Consider the following 18,169-nt stretch of genomic DNA (forward strand, 5'->3'; position numbering starts at 1 on the left):
ATACTCCCATTGGTTTCTTCATAGTTAACAAATCAAAAATAGGTGTTTTTTCTCCAATTATGGCTTATAAGGACAAAACAAACCTCGTCTAAATGTTGACATGTGCATAATTTTGTATTATTATGTTCCGAGAGTATGATCTGAAGGTATTGGTAAGCACTATTTAATATAAGAAGGTCTGATATTTTTTTTATTTTAGGGACATTATGGTACTTTCATTAAGGTCTAGCAAATAAATTTCGGACAACCCCTGTCTGGCTTAATTTGAGAATATTTCAATGACTCTTTGTACGATTTCAACAAACAAAGGTTAATATGCTGCTAAAATATATTCTTTAAGAGTCCTCTTCGTGGTTTTTCAATTGGGTACTCGCAGAATGAATGCGGTGAATTTATATAATTAAAAAAAACGCATTTTTGAGCAACGTTCCGGATTGCCGTAAATTTTTGATGAGAGCAGGATAAGAGAAACAGATAAAAAAATTAGCCATAGGCCAAAGTCTAATTGATATTCGTGGTGTTTGAACAGTGCCTAAACCAGATCGATATAAACAGTGTATGATAGTCAAATTCGACATCAAAGTCGGAGTTAGAGTAAGCACCATGCCACATTCTCTAAATGACCGCCATACACAGATCCTGAACTTTATATTTTTAAAATAACAGTGGCTAGACTATGTCCAGATATTCTGCTTTGTGGATCATGTGTCGTTGAGGTTCGCACCGTACAATTTTTTTTCACAATCGTATCGTCTTTTACGCACTTTGTGAATTTTCTAGTAGCATTTGTCCGGAATCGTAATTGGTACTCGGGAGGATTAAGTCAATACTGTCTAAACCATATGCTTTACGTCGAGTTTCTAGGACAAAATGTGTACCTTATTATGTGCCTTATTAAGCCCATGTCTTGTTATAAGAAAAAAAAATAATAGCAAATTTAAAAAATCCAAATTTTACCCGATTTTAGCGTACCGATTTAGCAGGGTTAGCAGCTTAGCACATGATTGCCCCGAGATAGACTACCCGACCTTTTGTCATTAATACATTAGAAGAAGACGTGTGATGTGATGTACGAGTATGTCGCGGCGATATACTCTCGCGGCAATCATAGGTGTAGATGTGGAAATTAGATAAACGTGTAACGTTTTTACAGTTATTACATATATATGGCGCTATATTACCGCACTAGTTAGATAATGATCTCATTACGCACAAAGTCAAAAATTGGGATAGCCATATTATTATTTTGTACCTATTGTAAAACTTCGTAGTCTTCATACGATACACGTGCGACACTCTTTTCCGCACTTGTAGCGTAATGTACTATTGGCAAACTCTAAGGTACTTAAGTACTTATACTTGCCCGTGTGGTGACGGGTTAAGAATTTCACCACCCCTTTCTTCCCGTGGGTGTCGTAGAAGGCGACTGTGGGATATGGGTTAAATTGTGGCGTAGGCGAAAGGCTGGCAACCTGTCACTGCAATGTTACAATCACAATTTCGTTTTCTTTCAACCCCTTATTTGCCAAGAGTGGCACTGAAACTTAAGTAGTTTCATGTGCTCTACCTACCTCTTCATGGGATACAGGCGTGATTGTATTTATGTATGTATAATACTTAATGTAAAAGCACAAATTTGCACACAGCCCGCCTGACAGTAAGCAGTCTTCGTAGTCTTGAAGGCCTGCAATTCCAGAGGTGTGACTAATAGATCCCATCATACCTCAATCTCGTTGAGCTCTGGCAAAATAAGACACCAACAGCAACACAAGAAAGATTATTTATCCATACTACTAATATTATAAATGGGAAAGTGTGTGTGTCTGTTTGTTTGTCCGTTCTTCACGGGAAAACGGAGCGACGAATGGTCGTGATTTTTCAAGTGGAGATAGTTGAAGGGATGAAGAGTGACATAGGCTACTTTTTGTCTCTTTCTAACGCGAGCGAAGCCGCGGGCAAAAGCTAGTTTATTATAAAATAAAAAGAGCTTCCGTGAAAAATTTTTTGACTTCAGGGAGTGTAAAGTTTTTGATGTTCGCGCCAATTTCTATTTAACTGTCAATTTGAAGGGCGTATTTCACTATAATAGAGTCCAGGGAAAGCTTTTAAAACTGCAACTCGAACAGTTTCAATACTTTGACATTGACACTTGATTGACATATCGTTTCAGTGACATAAACACTGGAGTGCTGAGCGGTCGACTCCCGGCCGATTTCAAAAGTCCCCGAATGCTGAGCGGTCGACTCCCGGCCGATTTGAAATGTCCGCAAGTGCCATGGCGCCGGGAGTCGACCGAATGGTCATTGCGTATTTGGCGGGAAAATTAAACGTTTGCGCGCGCACCTAAGCTACAAAAACTTTAACAATAGATAGCGGAAAACACAATAATTAATTGTCGCATCAAAAATAATTACCTGTAATATAAATATTATTAGAAAATCCTTATTTTAAAAGCGCCAGGCAACAGGGCCTTTGCTAAAAATTTGATGTTAAACAAATTGTGTTTTTATGTGTGTATTTCTATACAAAATTGTATACGGATTTAAATATAATGTGCCTGGGTAAGTACTAAACAGTTTACAATAGTTTAACCGTAAATTTGATTGTTTTCACTTATTGATTTGGCATTTTATTTCAAATAATCGAGTGATGAATAGGTTTGGCCCGAGGAATTGGGCGTTTATTTAGATATATCTAGTACTAATAACCTAAAAAAACACTTTAATCGTTAGGTTAACTATTTGATAACCAAAGTTTATAATCTTTATACTGAAAACTCGATAATTTTTCATCACCGAGACACAATATTCAAGGTCACGACCGTGGCCTTTTTATTCAATTTTCGATGTGGATAAAATGTGCGTAATAATTTAGACGAATTTTGTCCCATTTGTATGTCGTTTTCTATTAAAAAATGTCACTACTAAGACATTGTTATTTAATGTAGCTTTGAAACCCCCAAAATTTTAATGAAACCACTAAGAACTTGGTATTATGAAAGAATGTACGAAGGTCATCTATCTACTTTAGCTTTCGCACGCCTTATTTTTCAACTCATTTATTTTTGAAAATCAGAACTTTTGTTACTTGAGCCTGTGATAATACATATATCTTAAGACGCGCTACAAAACGAGTATATAATTTCAAACATATCATTGATAAATAATAACAAAACAAGATTTCAAAGTTACCTCAGTTTTTTTACGAGACGTATTTCATACCCAATTTTAATACGCTTTTAATATGTAAAATCTTAATGCAAAAGTGTAATTTTATTACCTTTTCTGATGTATATCTATGTATATGTTTGTAAAAAAAGTGTTTTTCTTAAGAGTAGTGCTTTTTTCTGTATTTTTTAGTCTGTTTTATACAAGAATCCGGATTATTTTTCCTTGGCTTAGGTTAAAATGAGGATTTGCTAATTACTTACATATCGACAGCAAATGTTTGTCAGTGTAATTAAAAAGCCTATTTTATACACATTATAGCGTCAAACTTTTTATATACAACTTTCATACAAAAATAAGAAACAATCATTAAATTTGTATCTCCCGCCAATATCTCGCTGATCACCGTTCAGACCAACTTCAGACCCTCTGGCACTTGAGCATTTTCGCGCAACATGGCGCCGCCACCTGACAGCTATTTGACGTATCCGTGCTGCCACCCGAAGGGATAACGAGTAAAACAAGCTACAACAGGATTTTTGTGAATTCCGAAGTTATTTCCCTAAAACTTATTAAATAAAGTAGTAAGAATATAGATAATAAACAATATGGCACTATTCAAAGGCTGGAGGTACGCTGCCTTCATCGGCGGTTTCGTAGGAATGATCGGACTGACTCTGTACCCGATTGCGTTTAGTCCTATGATGGATGCTAGTCAATATAGTAAGTTTTAATGGCCCTAGGTTTAATTTACAAACTTTGCTTACATATAATATAATTTCCTGTTTATAGTTAAATATTTTTGACAAACCATAACATATTAGACATAACCTAACTTCCAAAAACTTCCAAGTTAAAAATCTTAATTTCAAAGGCTACTGCAATATGTTAGTAAATATGAAGTTAAATTTCCTTTCGTTGTTTCAGAAAACATTCAGAAGGAGGCCAGAAAGAATATCAAAATTGAAGACATTCAACCTGGTAGTAAGTATACAATTATTCAATAAATATTTGTTCATGAAAGCCGACTGTCAGTGTACACTTCTACAGTCAACTGCAATTATATTTTACTCAATGAATATATTTGAATAGATGAGCTGCAAAAATTAATGAATAGCTGCAAAAGTGGACATTTTTTGAAGAGTAACTTAATGCAAGTAAACATAACTATCAGATCTGAAGATGGTAAAACTCCCATATTTATTCCAAATATAAGAGATTATAAAAAACAGTATTGGGTACCTACATAATATATTGTGTAATAATTAGTAGAATATGAAGATTACATTGATTACATTATTCTTTTTATTTGTAGATATGAAAGTGTGGAGCGATCCCTTTGACCGTAAGAAACCCCAGAGCGAGTGAAGATTGTATGTAATGTAAATAGTGTAATTATAGTTATTATGTTAATGTTATTATATTAAAGTTTCGTTAAATATTACTCTTGTTTATTTTAGTTTTATTCAATCTATTATATAACCTGATATTATTTTCACAAATGTAGAGAAGAAAGGCTCTGAATCTGGTTGTGAATACAAATAATAGCTTATTTACCATACCCTGCTTTTCCTAGCAACTGTCACATGAGTTGGAACAAGATAACTCAGCATATCTGCAGTTTCTCATTTTCTTCTGTTTACGTCAGTTCTGTAAGTGCTTAGGCATTAAGTTTAGGCCAATAGCCCAGTCCACACAGAGCAAGGCACGTCGCGGAGCAATGTGCGAGGCAGGTTGCTCAGCCGAATAAAACCCACGTGCTGCCTCCTATACGGCGTATAGGCGAGGTGCGTCTATACGGCGCATTTGTCACTCGAGGAATTTGTACCGCGACGTGCCTCGCTCTGTGTGAAAAAAGAAGTACCTACATAAAATAAAACCACAAATTAATATAAAGAAGTTTTTATTTTAGAATTTCCAAAATAACCTATTTGGGAACACCCCGCACGGAGCGCCCTAAAACTTTGTACAAAACAGCGGAGCCCCTGTCGCATGCAATTTTGTAAAAAAATAAACTGTCCTCTGAAACTCCGTGAAATTTTATTTACATTTAAAATGTGCAGTTAATAGTTCTTACTTGGATATACCACTCCAGTAGTCACCGGCAATAACATCGCACAAAAAGAAGGCCTCAAAACATCTGACATAATTTTATTTCTAGAGCCATATGAGTGTGGCAGATATTTATGCAGCCTTTTTGTACGATGTTATTGCCAGTGACTGTACTGTGGAGAATTAAGTCGAGATTTCATTATATCTAGATTTTTCTTGTGGTGAGATTATTGACTACCAAGAAGTACCTATGCAATACTTTTTACCACTGAAAAAATATGACCTGTATCCTGTATGTTTATGGACTAAAATGTTTGTATTTTAAAATGGTATAGTTACAGAATTCAATTTTCCAAATGTATGTAAATCCCAGCCAGAACTATTTTTACATCTATACAATTATTTTACACGTAGTTTTTACTAACAATTACTATGGATTATATAATAGGACTTGCCTCAAAGCTAAGAGCATATTAATGATTATAATTTCTCATCACAATTGTATAAAAACAATAATAATCAACCATATATTTACATATTCATAGTATACATATTCGACCAACTGAGATAGTAGATGACTGTGCTACTCATGCCATACAAAATTAGTAGTTTTATAATAAACACAAGGGGAAAAAGTGATAAAGTGATCTATGTTTTTATGCAAAAACGGTCATCAGAAGACGTCCCCTTTCCTCATAATCCTTTGACCGTCAATGTTCAACAATTTCTTATGCTCGGCGATTATTCAATTACTAATATAAGAGTCCCTAGAAAACAACGCGACGTGTGTGTACAAATATAAACAGGTAACCCGTAAAAACTGTTTACAAATGAATCAGGAGTGATTGCCACTAAATCAAAAAAATATTTCTGATCAGCAAAAATCATTTGAAGGCCATAGTGATAGTTTAGAATTTCTCCGTTTACCATTAAAATGAGCAAATGCAAGAAGGTACAATAGAAAAAATACATTTGAGCTATGACGAGTAAATATACTTAGTTATAACATTTATTACTTTCATTACCATGAAAACAGGTTACAAAATTAAAAATAAAAACTGATTCTATATCACAATTTTTGGTTCAAACTAAATAAAAATAATAAGTCTGATTATAAGTAATTAAACGTATGTGAACGTAGAAAACGTTTCATTCAATGAATTAAATTAATTGCAAACCTTTAAAATTAAAGAGTCACACTTTTTGACCCCTCAATTATTAGAATAATATCCATTGAACATGACATGCATCGTTGTCAAAGAGAGTGTAAAATGGGAATGTAAATAACTGAATTATGTTATCATATACGCGTAAGCGACTCATTTATTCATTCAGTTACATTCCCTTGAAGCCATTCATTCAATAGTATTCATTCACTCATTTTTATTGCCATAGCGAAATAAAGAACTTGTCTTTTATCATAAACCTAACTTTAAAAAGCCCTAGATCACATGTTTATATTAATCTAAACAGGTTTTCTTCTCTATCAAAAATGAAAACCTAGTGTGTCGTTTTACATAGAACACATTTTTGACAATTATTAAAGAACTATATAATAATATTTAAAGTTGGTAGACACATTCATAATTTACAAGAATTTTATATTACCGTGTAACTTAATCTAGAAATATTTACACAAAGATTATGGAATAAAATATAATAAAATCTACTAGTTACTGACATTCGTATAAAATTAATGTAAATAAATGGACACGATTCGTTTGCTTATATAACTGCAATTGCACACTTATCGGGTTATCTTAAATTATGACACTTCCGGATTTATTTAGTCCTTTGTTTCACTTAATAAACAGTTTTTGTCCAAAGAGTTTGTAGAAGATGTATCATTGCAGAAACTCGTCATCGTCACCCACCTGAAACAAATTAAGAAAGTGTAATAAACAGAACATACTTTGATTATGAGCCTACTTAGAAAATAGTAAAAAAAATGTACCCCGTACAAAATGTGAAACAGCCAAAATAATATTTGATTAACAGGAAAACTTCCATTATTTTGGAGTCTCACGTTAATCTGCAGAGACCCCCAGATTTTTTTGTAAACATTCCAAAATTCAATTCATCTAAATTCAAAGCAATGATTCTGCCATTCAGATGTCACAACACAGATAAAAATAATAATAATCTATGTTGAAAAAATCATTACTTTAAAAACCAGGGGGGAAATATTCGAGAGAATTGGCCCCTCCTGTTGCGTCTTAAAACGAAGCTGATTTGAGTAGAAGGGAGGTGAAGGTGACCTATTGTACTCACTTGCATGAAGTACTCGAACTCGCTGCGGTGGCAGTTGCCCTCGGCCGAGAACGTGAACTTGTGGAAGGTGCCGTCCTCGCATATCACTGCAACAATCCATCGGCTTAGGTTAGTCACTAGGTCAAACCTGTTACGTCGGTGGTTTATCGGATATACTTCCGTACCTGAGATGCATTTCACTGTAAGTGCCAATTTTGTGTCAAAAGATAATGAATTTATTTACTCGTATTTTCCTTTATTTTAGAAACAAACAGCCTTCTGTTTATTTAAACAGTATTTTCTTTAAAATCACACGTTTCATAATCGCTTAATGTACTATCGAGAAAAACGAGAATAGTTTTTTTTTATCAATGCATTAAACTTTCGTTCGCACACCAACAAACTCATAATGTAGTGTATGTGTATTAGGGAATGCAGCTAGAACCGAAAACCGAGTATCGGTTTTTTTTCGGTGAAACTCGAAACCGATTCGAATTTCGGTTCATAACCGAGTTTTTGTTACCTTCAGGTAAATTGTTAAATAAAACCGATTTTTCGCTTATATTGTGTTTTTATGGACTTTGTAAACACAGTATATAAATAAAAATCTCATAGGACGATTTGTTGACTGCTGGGACCAGTTTTTCTTAGGAATTGGTGAAGATTATTGCTTTGAAAAGTATATCTGAAGTTCAATCGACATGAACAATTTAAAAATGTAACGTAAGTGATGTTACATATTTCTTTATGTTAGACGCATGATATTGCGATGTAAAATGGGATGAAAAGACTCTATTTTCAACTCTCTGAGAACGAATCTCATCTATATTTGAAATGATGAAAGTAATCGTTTTGGCATCTTTTGTGTCCTGGTGAGTTCTTTCATTTTTAACCATTTCCAAATATCAATGGAGGAGCAAAATGAAATAAATATACTATAAAAAGAAAAAAATTACCAAGGCCTCCAAGTGTCCAAAGCTGATTTTAAGAGATCAATGGAGGAGGTAATCAGTTCATCTGTATTTTTTTAAATATTTGTTATTTGATATCTCCCTCAACTCTGAACAGATTTTTTTTTATCGAATGTATATATAGGTTGGTCCTATTTTTATCAAGTGGTGTCCAGTTCTGATGATGGGATCCTGGAGAATTCAAGGAAACTCTTCAAATCTTAAAGGTTTACCTGATTTTCGTTTGCTAAGAACGTTGGGGTTTTAAGCCACATTCTGGTCAAGCTAGTGTTGTGAATTTCAGCTTTGAGGCGTAAACTAAAAAACTCGAGTCGCGACTTCTGAGTCTTAAGGCCTCGAACCTTAAAGACTCGACCATATAAGCTTCAACCTTATAAATTTGCGTTGCTGCTTACGAGCACAGAATCCTCGAGTCTTTAGTCCTCAAGCTTTAAAGACTCCTAAGCTTTGAAGGTTTAAGTCTATAAGGTTTGTAGCATTTAAGTCTTAAGAGCTTTTAATAAACTAGATCCTAAGGTCAACAGAAGTAAAAAAAACAGGCCAAGTGCGAGTCGGACTCGCCCACTAAGAGCTCCGTACTTTTTAGTATCCTGAGATACATGAGGTACAGCGTGGTGACGTGACCGGGCGGACGGATATCTGAGTCTTAGTAATAGACTTACGTTTTTACCCATTGTGTACGGAACCCTATAGTCTACCAAACCGACACCGTCAAATTAAGGGTTAAATATAAATACTATCTGCCTATAAAGCTCGTTGTTTGAGCTCTTAAAGCTTGACACAGGCCTTCGAGGTTTAGGGGCTTGAGCTCTCTATGAAGCCCGAGTCTTAAAGACTAAAAAGCTTGAGTCGTTAAGGTTCTGAACCGTTTCTGAGCTAAAACCTTTAACGCTTGAGTCTTTAAAGCGTGAACCTTTAGGGTTTGCAAGTCTTTAAGGTTTAAAAGTTTTCAAGACTAGTCTTATAACAACACTAGGTCAAGCTCGTGTTTTGGTGGCGGGCTCCATGAAGAATCAAGGGAACTCTTCAAATCTAAACGGCACACCAATAGTGACTTTTGTATCTTTATCAGAAAAGGAATAACATTAAAAAGAATGGCATTTGATGAAGTGGAATCGCTGATGATGATCAGAAAGAAAGTTTTAAAGACGCATGACGCGTTGATTTGTTTCCTTCGTTATGTTTGTTAAGCATGTTGGGTTTTCAAGACGTAATTTTGTCAAGCTCGAGTTCTAATAATGGGATTCATGAGTATAAGGACATCACTAGTCGAACGTCCCCTTCGCTAGCATCGCTGTCAAAAATGGCGGCAGACGGACTCAGAGCGTCACTTGAAGATAGCTTGTCATTGAACTTGTATTTGAGATTCCGTTTAATAAACTGTATAATTAATAGTGGTATCCTGGTGTTTTTACTCTAACAGTTTCAGAAGCGCGATATTAAGTTACCCATATACGCCCGTACTATGAAATTTGTCCGAAATTGACAATGTCATCATTCTCGCGCCGCGCTCGTAACCATTCATTGTCATCCAACAGTATTTAATTAACACCAGTCGATCTGATTCGACGAGTAAAGACACTAGCACCATATACTACAGTTAAAAGTCTAAGGCAAAGGCTTTGATCAAATACCTGTCCGTAATTGTGCCAACAAAGAGATAGAACATGCCTAGTGTGCTGGCGTGTCTTGTGTTTTCTTTCAGCTTATTCATTGCAGTTTACGAGATATTCACACTTTGGAGTAATAATTGATCATAATGAGTGTGAAATCGGAAGTAAAAGTGATCCAAACACAGTGTTCTGGGGCTGAAGTGATCAACATCCACTATTAGCCAATAGTGTGTTGTTTCTTTCTTTCAGATCAAATTATGTACATGTTGAAGAAGTACTAATACTTGCTCCCAAAGTGTATCACAATAAGTATCACAGTAACCCATGGACTGTGAGATATGAACCACATCCAAGTTGTCATTCACAAAAATGCTCCGGGCAAAGAATATTATTAGTATAATATGTGTAGAGGGGCCGCAGTAATGAATAATCATTAGCTCACTTGTGTGTTGTGTTTTTGTGCTTCCAGATGAGTTTCAGATTCATAATACATATTGTACTTGGGATATATTGACAATTGTCACGGTGTCACAGTGAAACAGAGTATAAGATACAAGTACTTAGATCTAAATTACACCTAAATGATTCCTTATAACAGGTGACTTTATGAGTTTTATGATCTACAAAGAGAGATGATCATTATCTTGCCCTATTTGTCATATTAAATATAAGTTTGTCCGGAATGACATGGAATAAGGTATTTATCCTACTCAATAATATTGTACCATTGCATCTGGCTTATGTAAGTATACTGACAGTAAATACATTTTAAATTCACTACAGGTTGGTATAAAGGGATGAGTAAATAAGCATAAGAAAACTTTGACAACTGTCTTGTCTTGTTGTGTTTTGTTATAAGTTCACTAACACTTCTCCGGGGACTGTATTTTGAAATCTGTCTTAGTGACATTCTTATGCATATAAACTCTGTATGATCTTGCATTTTTCTAAATGAGGAAACATGTTGCTATATTACATGGCACAAATTCATCAAAAATGTTGATAAAATAATAATAATATTTTGATGAGGTTAATTATGCATCTTGTTAAAACCATAATGTGTGTTAAAATTAAGGGCATAGCACTGAAGTATAGTGTATTGTTGATGCTGTTTTGTTTATAATAATGCTGGTTTAGCATTGCAAACATTTTTGACAAGAAATGTAATCAATGTAATCATGTTCTAAATTGAACCAAAGACAAATATATTACCTAGACAGACATTTGGAACATTTATTATCATGACATAGTCCAGTGTCCATTTAATGCATTATCAGTGATATAATTTGTTCCTTAATTACATTCCTTTCCAGATTAATTTATTGATTACAGTAGTTGCCTGCCGGTAACCTGGTGAATATTGACCATAAGTTGAAAATACTTGCATTGGTAAGGCATGATTCCAGAAGTTCCTGAGGTTAAATCTTGCTAAAAGCTGGAAACACCAAACTGGATATCTATTGAACTATTTATGACACTGGTAAAATTTGTCATAGCTAATGGTAAGAGATTTTGATATTTATAGACCCGATGGACTTTAACGGTCTACATGCTATACTTGTCTGTTACAACAAATCAGTTTGATTTGGAATTGGGCTTGAAACATGCCAATCAGTTAAGTTTTTAAAAGATGTGCAATAATCTGAGGTAAATAACTTAATTGGAGCTTCTAATAATTTTAACCACTTCACTGCGAAGGAATGGCAACCCTGAAAGGATGGCAACCCTGGCTGTCAAACGATAAGCAGCTGATTTTGCTAGGTCCCTTTGAAATAATTATTTTTTAAGCATATTTTAAGTATTAATTAGTATTTAAAGCGTGAAATTAGTATATTTAACATTAAGTTTTGTATAAATATAAGTAGTGAAGTGCTTTAGTGACGTTTACAAGTGTCTTTGATGTCTCAGGTTTGTAGCCGTTATAGGTTATAAATTTGAAATATCTGTTCGCCTTTGTACACTTTCTGAGTCTTATTACCACTAGTTAGTACCGATTGTGTTTCTTTTTCAGTGTTAATCATTGTACAAGGCTAGAACAAGTGTAGGCATAGTGAAACGTCACTATTTCATGTAAGTAACCGCTGAGCTTGAGTAGGCTATTCCTTGCTTTGTTTTGTTTTTAATTCTTTTAAAAACCCATTTACAATGCAAACACGCAGAGCAGCTGCCGCCGCTGCAGCAGCGGCTCTCCAGCAGGAGCCTGAGAAGTGTGATAAGCTCCAACTTACCTTGCTGGAATTAAAACAATCCAAGGAGTTTAGTGCTCAATTGCTCAGTGAAAGAGAAGACAGTGAGAAGGAGCTATTATTGATAATTGATAAAAACGATAAGTTAAAAAAGGAACTGTGTACACTAGAGAGTGATTTTAATAATGTAAACTCGGAGCGGGCCCGGCTTCAGGAGACGGTTGACAGGTTTATGGAGTGTAATGCTGCATATGAACAGGCCCTGAAAGACATCGACTCATTGGAGAGAGCACTGCACGACGCCCACGAACACATCTACGAGCTACGGGAGGCCCAAAACCAAGCAGCTGCGGCACACACTCAGACCTTGTTCGAGGAACTGGTCCGGCCTGCATCTCAGTTGGTTACCGCAGCAATTGAAAACCCTTCAGTAACTACAGACTTAACCAATGATGCCACTACACCAAGGTTAGTAAATTGCAGCGGAAACAAACTAAAGAAGTATATAAAATTAAATAAACTGATCAAAAAAAATCAAAAGATGTCAAAAATTAATAAATTGTTTTTTAAAAAATTGAGATTTTGTAAAGTTAATATAAGTTTAGTAGATAAGTTAGATTTGTATACAGCTCAGTTAGAACACAGTAGATTACAGTATGAAACTGACACACAGGCATTAAAGTTAAAAATTCAAAGCCTAGAGGATTCAATAAAATCTTTAGATGTGATAAATGAAAGTTCAAAAAAAGTTATTAGTGAATATTCTTTAGCCATGGATGATTTAATATCCCAGATTAAGCATAATTCAGAGCGGTTTGAGTCGTTGACAAATACCCAGGCATGTGCATGTAAGCAAGTGACTGGAGATTTGTCGACCAGTGCGCTTGACCCAAGCCTGTGTGACAGTTTACCGCAGGGGCAAATGAATGATAATGGCCCCTTCCACACTTCACAACAAAGCACACCTAAACCTAATGTTGTTATGTACTGTGATGAGATTGGGAGCAATATGAGCTCATTTTTAAATTTTTACTTAAAGGGACTTAGTACAATCAATAACTGTCTGCCTCATAGCAGCTTTGAAAATATCATTAAACAAATTTTAAACGACAGTAATATCAATAGTAAGACAACACTGCTTATCTTTATGGGGAATAGGGGTAATGTAAACAAAAATAATTTAGTAAAATATTATGAACAATTAAACTCATTGGCAGTGCATGAAATTATTTTCTTTACATTCCCCTATTGTAACCAGATGTCAGAGGCAGAAAAAAAGAAAATAACACTAGACATAAGTTGAATGTAGCTTTATATAATCTTTGTACATATAGTAGTAAGGTTAGCATAATTGACACTAACAAATTTGTTAGTAAATACCATATGCCTATGGTGTTTTTGACTAAAGGTAAATGTTACCTTTCAAATTATTATAAAAGACAAATAGCTTTATCGCTATCCTATTTATTTGACATTTCTGCCAAGAATTTGGCAGACAACTCTGCTCCTATTGAGCAGCAAAGTATGAACTTGGAATTGGTTCCAGTCATAACCAATGATTTAAACTAGCTTCTAAGACAAAAGATTCTGTCTCTGGCAATTTAATTTTAAGTAACTATAAGAATCAATACTGTGAGCAAGGAAAGTATATCCACCTGGTGCATCAAAATATTCAATGTATTAGAGGAAAAGATTTACAAATTGAACTATTCATGAACGAATTTTATGTAGACATTTTATGTATTACTGAACACTGGTTAAAAAACAATGAATTAATGCCTCAATTTAATAATCACCAGGTGGCAAGTTCGTTCACCAGACATAGTTCCATACATGGTGGGTCGTTAATTATAATAAATAGCCAGTTAAAATTTAAGGAACGTAAGGATATTGTTTCCATGTCTGTTGAACGGACTATAGAACTAAGTGCTGTAGAATTGGAGCAATTTATTGTTGTCTGTGTGTATAGGCCGCCATTAAGTAATTTTGAAACTTTTGAAAAAATTATGGAATCTGTGCTACTTAAAATATCATCTTCTAGTAAAAAAATACTTATATGCGGCGACTTTAATGTAAATATCTTGGAAAATTCAACAATAAGTATCAGATTGTTGAATCTTTTCAAATCATGTAATCTCAATCATATTTTTATGGAGCCTACTAGAGTGACTGCCACTAGTGCCACCTGTATAGATAATATTTTCACTGATATTTTTCCTACTACTAAAGATGTAATTAGCAACTTAGAATCAGACCATTTAGGCCAATTGATAGTATTTGAGACATTAAGGAAAAATACTTTGAGAAAACAAATAACTTTTGTACCAGTAACCTCCGACCGCGTGGAACGAATGAAGCAAAGTTTGGTTCAGGCGCTACCCTCCCTGTCTTCCGATATGAGTCCTAATAGTATGTATAATTCATTCTTTCACACTTTTCTGCAACATTATAATGCAATATTTACTTCAAAATCGGTCGTAGTTAGTGGTGCATCAGTTTTTAGTGAGTGGGCTACTGCAGAGTTACATCAACGAAGACGTGCATTGTATGCCTTGTATGAAGAACGGCGGTTTAATACGAGTGATGAATTTAAAGAACATGTTAAGCAATATTCGAAGAAGTTCAAGATAGATTGTCATATCGCTAAGCGAAATTATCTTAGTAATAAAATAAAAAATAGCTCTGACATTATTAAAGCAACGTGGAAAGTAATTAATGTGGAAACTGGTCGCTCGAAACACGCAGTAAAAGATATTAAACTGAATATTGATAACAAAATTATAGATTCCAATTTTGAAGTAGCAACAGAGTTCGAAAAATTTTTCACCGAGATACCAGCATTCACAACTAAGGATTTAAATTCATCACCCTTATCTGCCGTCACATTATTAGAGGAAAACGTTCCTGAGTGTTGTAGAGACCTTTATTTTGAACATGTTTGTACCTCAGATATAGTAAAGGCATTTAAATCAATTAATGTCAAAAAAACTAGTGACCTCTGGGGGTCTCCGTCCATGCCGTAAAATCCTTAGTTGAGATTGTAGCGCCTGACTTAGCAGTTATATTCAACAACAGTGTTGACTGCGGCGAGTTTCCTGATCTAATGAAACATAGCAAAATAACTCCTTTATTTAAATCCGGCAGCCACTCTGACCCCACTAACTTTAGACCAATATCTGTGCTGCCAACTTTCAGTAAAATATTTGAAAAATTAGTTCTTTCTCAATTAGTACGACATTTTAACGTTAATAATTTAATGCATAATAAGCAATTTGGCTTCACACGGGGTCGCTCGACAACCGATGCTGGTGTTGAGCTAATTAAGCATATTTTCGATGCCTGGGAGGAGTCACAAGATGCTTTAGGTATCTTTTGTGATTTATCTAAGGCCTTCGACTGTGTTTGTCATGAAACATTGATCAGGAAACTACATTATTATGGAGTCAGAGGATCAGCACTAGATTTACTCAAGTCCTACTTAAATGGTAGAATACAAAGGGTAGATGTCAATGGACAGAGATCAACTGGGTCATTGGTCTCTATGGGTGTACCACAGGGATCAATATTGGGGCCTTTCCTGTTCCTTATCTACATAAATGACTTGCCATTCCTTGTAAAGACCCACCATGATATAGTATTGTTTGCAGACGACACCTCACTTATTTTCAAACTCAAACGACAGCAACAAGCTCACAGTGATGTAAACAATGCTATCTCTAAAGTAGTGAACTGGTTCAATGCTAATAATTTATTATTAAATGAAAAAAAGACTAAATGTATTAAGTTTGTCACTAATAGTAACGTAAGGAATGAGCAAACAAGTGTCGTTGTGAAGGATGAGGAATTAGAACTGGTAGATAGTACAGTTTTTCTTGGTATAACTTTAGATTCTAAACTTCAGTGGGGTCCCCATATTGTTAACCTCTCGAATAGACTTAGTTCTGCAGCTTTTGCAGTGAGCAAGATCCGTCAGTTAACAGACGTGAAAACAGCTCGATTAGTTTATTTTAGTTACTTTCACAGCATTATGTCATATGGTATTTTACTTTGGGGCAGTGCTTCAGAGATAAATACCATATTTATTCTGCAGAAGAGGGCTATTCGAGCAATATATAAAATGAACCATAGAGACTCACTTAGAGATAAATTTAAGGACATTAATATAATGACAGTGCATTGTCAATATATTTATGAGAATATTATGTATGTACATAAAAACATTTGTAATTTTAAGAAAAACTGTGATGTACATAATATAAATACTAGAAATAAACATAAACTCGCGGTGCCCTTCACACGGCTCTGTAAAATTAAAAAATCATTCATGGGTAATTGTGTTCGATTTTATAATAAACTTCCGAATCATATTACTGACTTGTCAATTAATAAATTTAAGAATCATGTAAAGCGTGTACTCATTTCCAAAGCTTATTATACAACACAAGACTACATGAATGATAAAACAACGTGGGATTAATTGTTATTCGAAATGGTTTCTTATTTTTACGTTTTTTATTATTATTATTGTTGATGAAATTAATATTGTATTTTTTTGGACATTGGATTTTTCCTAGAAATATTCTAGACATGTATTTTTATATATACATATACCTAATTATATATTTTTTGTTTAACGATTATTTTTATATGAAATTGTATATTATAGACTCAATATTATTATGAACAATAATTTACAACAATAAATTGCTCTGATAATTAGGTTACATTAAGATCATAATATATATGTAATGAACTATTCATAAGAGCTTGTAACTAGGCCTACATGAATAAAGATATTTTGAATTGAATTGAATTGAATGTTTCCGAACCGAAGCATGACAAACAGGTTACCGTTTGAAGTTGACAAGTATTGTCTACTTTTAATATGTTCTGTACCTTGAAATATAAAAATAACTGTACACTTCTATTGCTTTTTGATTTCACAAGAATATATATATTTTACATGTTTTGTGACTTTTGCAAGAATCGAAAATAATGATATTTTGTTATAAAAACTCAATCACCTGTACTAAGTATTCTTGCATATGCATAGTATTAACACAACTAACAAAATTATGTAGTTGTGCAGGTGGCAGCTATATGGATAATGTTGTGCTTTAAATTGCACAATATCTGGGCGACCGAGCTTCGCTCGGTTCTATTTTAATATATCACGTCTTTAGATAAAAAAAAAACTCTTATAAATACAAAAACAAAAAAAAAAGACAAAAAACAAAAACTTAATTTCTGACCGGGATTCGAAACCCTGACACCTACGATCTATCTGCGTACATTAGACCGACCTCGTGCGACTGAGCTAAGCGGAATCGATGCGCGCGCGGCGAAATTAAGGACCATATTTTACGTTTACAAATGCGAAAGAAAAACTCATGAAAACTCGAAAATTCGCGTTTTCCGGGATCTAAGGCTACGCTAGATCGATTTTTCACCCCCGAAAACCCCCACAAAACAAATTTCAGCGAAATCGTTAGAGCGGTTTCCGAGATCGTCGGTATATATAAATAAATAAATAAATAAATAAATAAATAAATATACAAGAATTGCTCGTTTAATAGTATAAGATATACCTACAGCTGGAGCACCTCTCTAGTGTGTCTGGCAAGCTTGATGGTTTAATTATTAAGCTTATGCACCATGCCTGATGATGATATATAAATACCTTTGTCAAGAACCATTTGGTAAGTAACAATGATAGATAAAATATTACATTATTTGAATGTAGTGAAACCTCGATAAGTCAAGCCAAGTGCCATATGATTATTCTTGCTTAACTGGAATGTGTTTCAATAATGGTATATATAGTAAGCGTGTTACCTTAGGGGCACGGGAAAAATAAGACAAGTTGCACGCCGGATTGAGAACCGAGTGGTGTTTTGTCTTATTAGTCTCAGATTAAGAACTGAGTTGTC

At 34.4% G+C, this 18,169-nt stretch overlaps 2 protein-coding genes across 3 annotated transcripts in view; one reads left to right on the forward strand and one right to left on the reverse strand.

The window, feature by feature from the left end:
* Positions 1-3,681: 3,681 nt before the first annotated feature.
* On the forward strand, positions 3,682-4,611 carry LOC125235881 (small integral membrane protein 20). The gene is made up of 3 exons (XM_048142507.1): positions 3,682-3,890; positions 4,095-4,151; positions 4,483-4,611. Exons 1-3 carry the CDS (start codon positions 3,776-3,778, stop codon positions 4,533-4,535), a joined length of 225 nt encoding a protein of 74 aa, XP_047998464.1. The 5' UTR covers positions 3,682-3,775; the 3' UTR covers positions 4,536-4,611.
* A 442-nt stretch (positions 4,612-5,053) lies between these two features.
* LOC125235879 (WD repeat domain phosphoinositide-interacting protein 4) overlaps positions 5,054-18,169 on the reverse strand; it is a 36,187-nt gene continuing 23,071 nt past the window's right edge. For both annotated transcript variants that reach the window (XM_048142505.1, XM_048142504.1), the window contains 2 exons: positions 7,491-7,576; positions 5,054-7,093 (listed from right to left, as the gene is read on the reverse strand). In XM_048142505.1, coding sequence (XP_047998462.1) covers positions 7,086-7,093; positions 7,491-7,576 — 94 coding nt within the window. In that variant the 3' untranslated portion in view covers positions 5,054-7,085. The remainder of the gene's footprint in view (positions 7,094-7,490; positions 7,577-18,169) is intronic.

The sequence above is a fragment of the Leguminivora glycinivorella genome, chromosome 18, assembly GCF_023078275.1.
Source record: "Leguminivora glycinivorella isolate SPB_JAAS2020 chromosome 18, LegGlyc_1.1, whole genome shotgun sequence".
Lineage (NCBI taxonomy): Eukaryota > Metazoa > Arthropoda > Insecta > Lepidoptera > Tortricidae > Leguminivora > Leguminivora glycinivorella.

Bases quoted from the DNA above. Each gene is read 5' to 3' on its own strand.
- LOC125235881 (XM_048142507.1), top strand. From the start codon at position 3,776: ATGGCACTATTCAAAGGCTGGAGGTACGCTGCCTTCATCGGCGGTTTC. The intron at 3,891-4,094 runs GTAAGTTTTAAT...TCGTTGTTTCAG, and splicing joins GATGGATGCTAGTCAATATA to AAAACATTCAGAAGGAGGCC. The intron at 4,152-4,482 runs GTAAGTATACAA...TTTTATTTGTAG, and splicing joins TGAAGACATTCAACCTGGTA to ATATGAAAGTGTGGAGCGAT.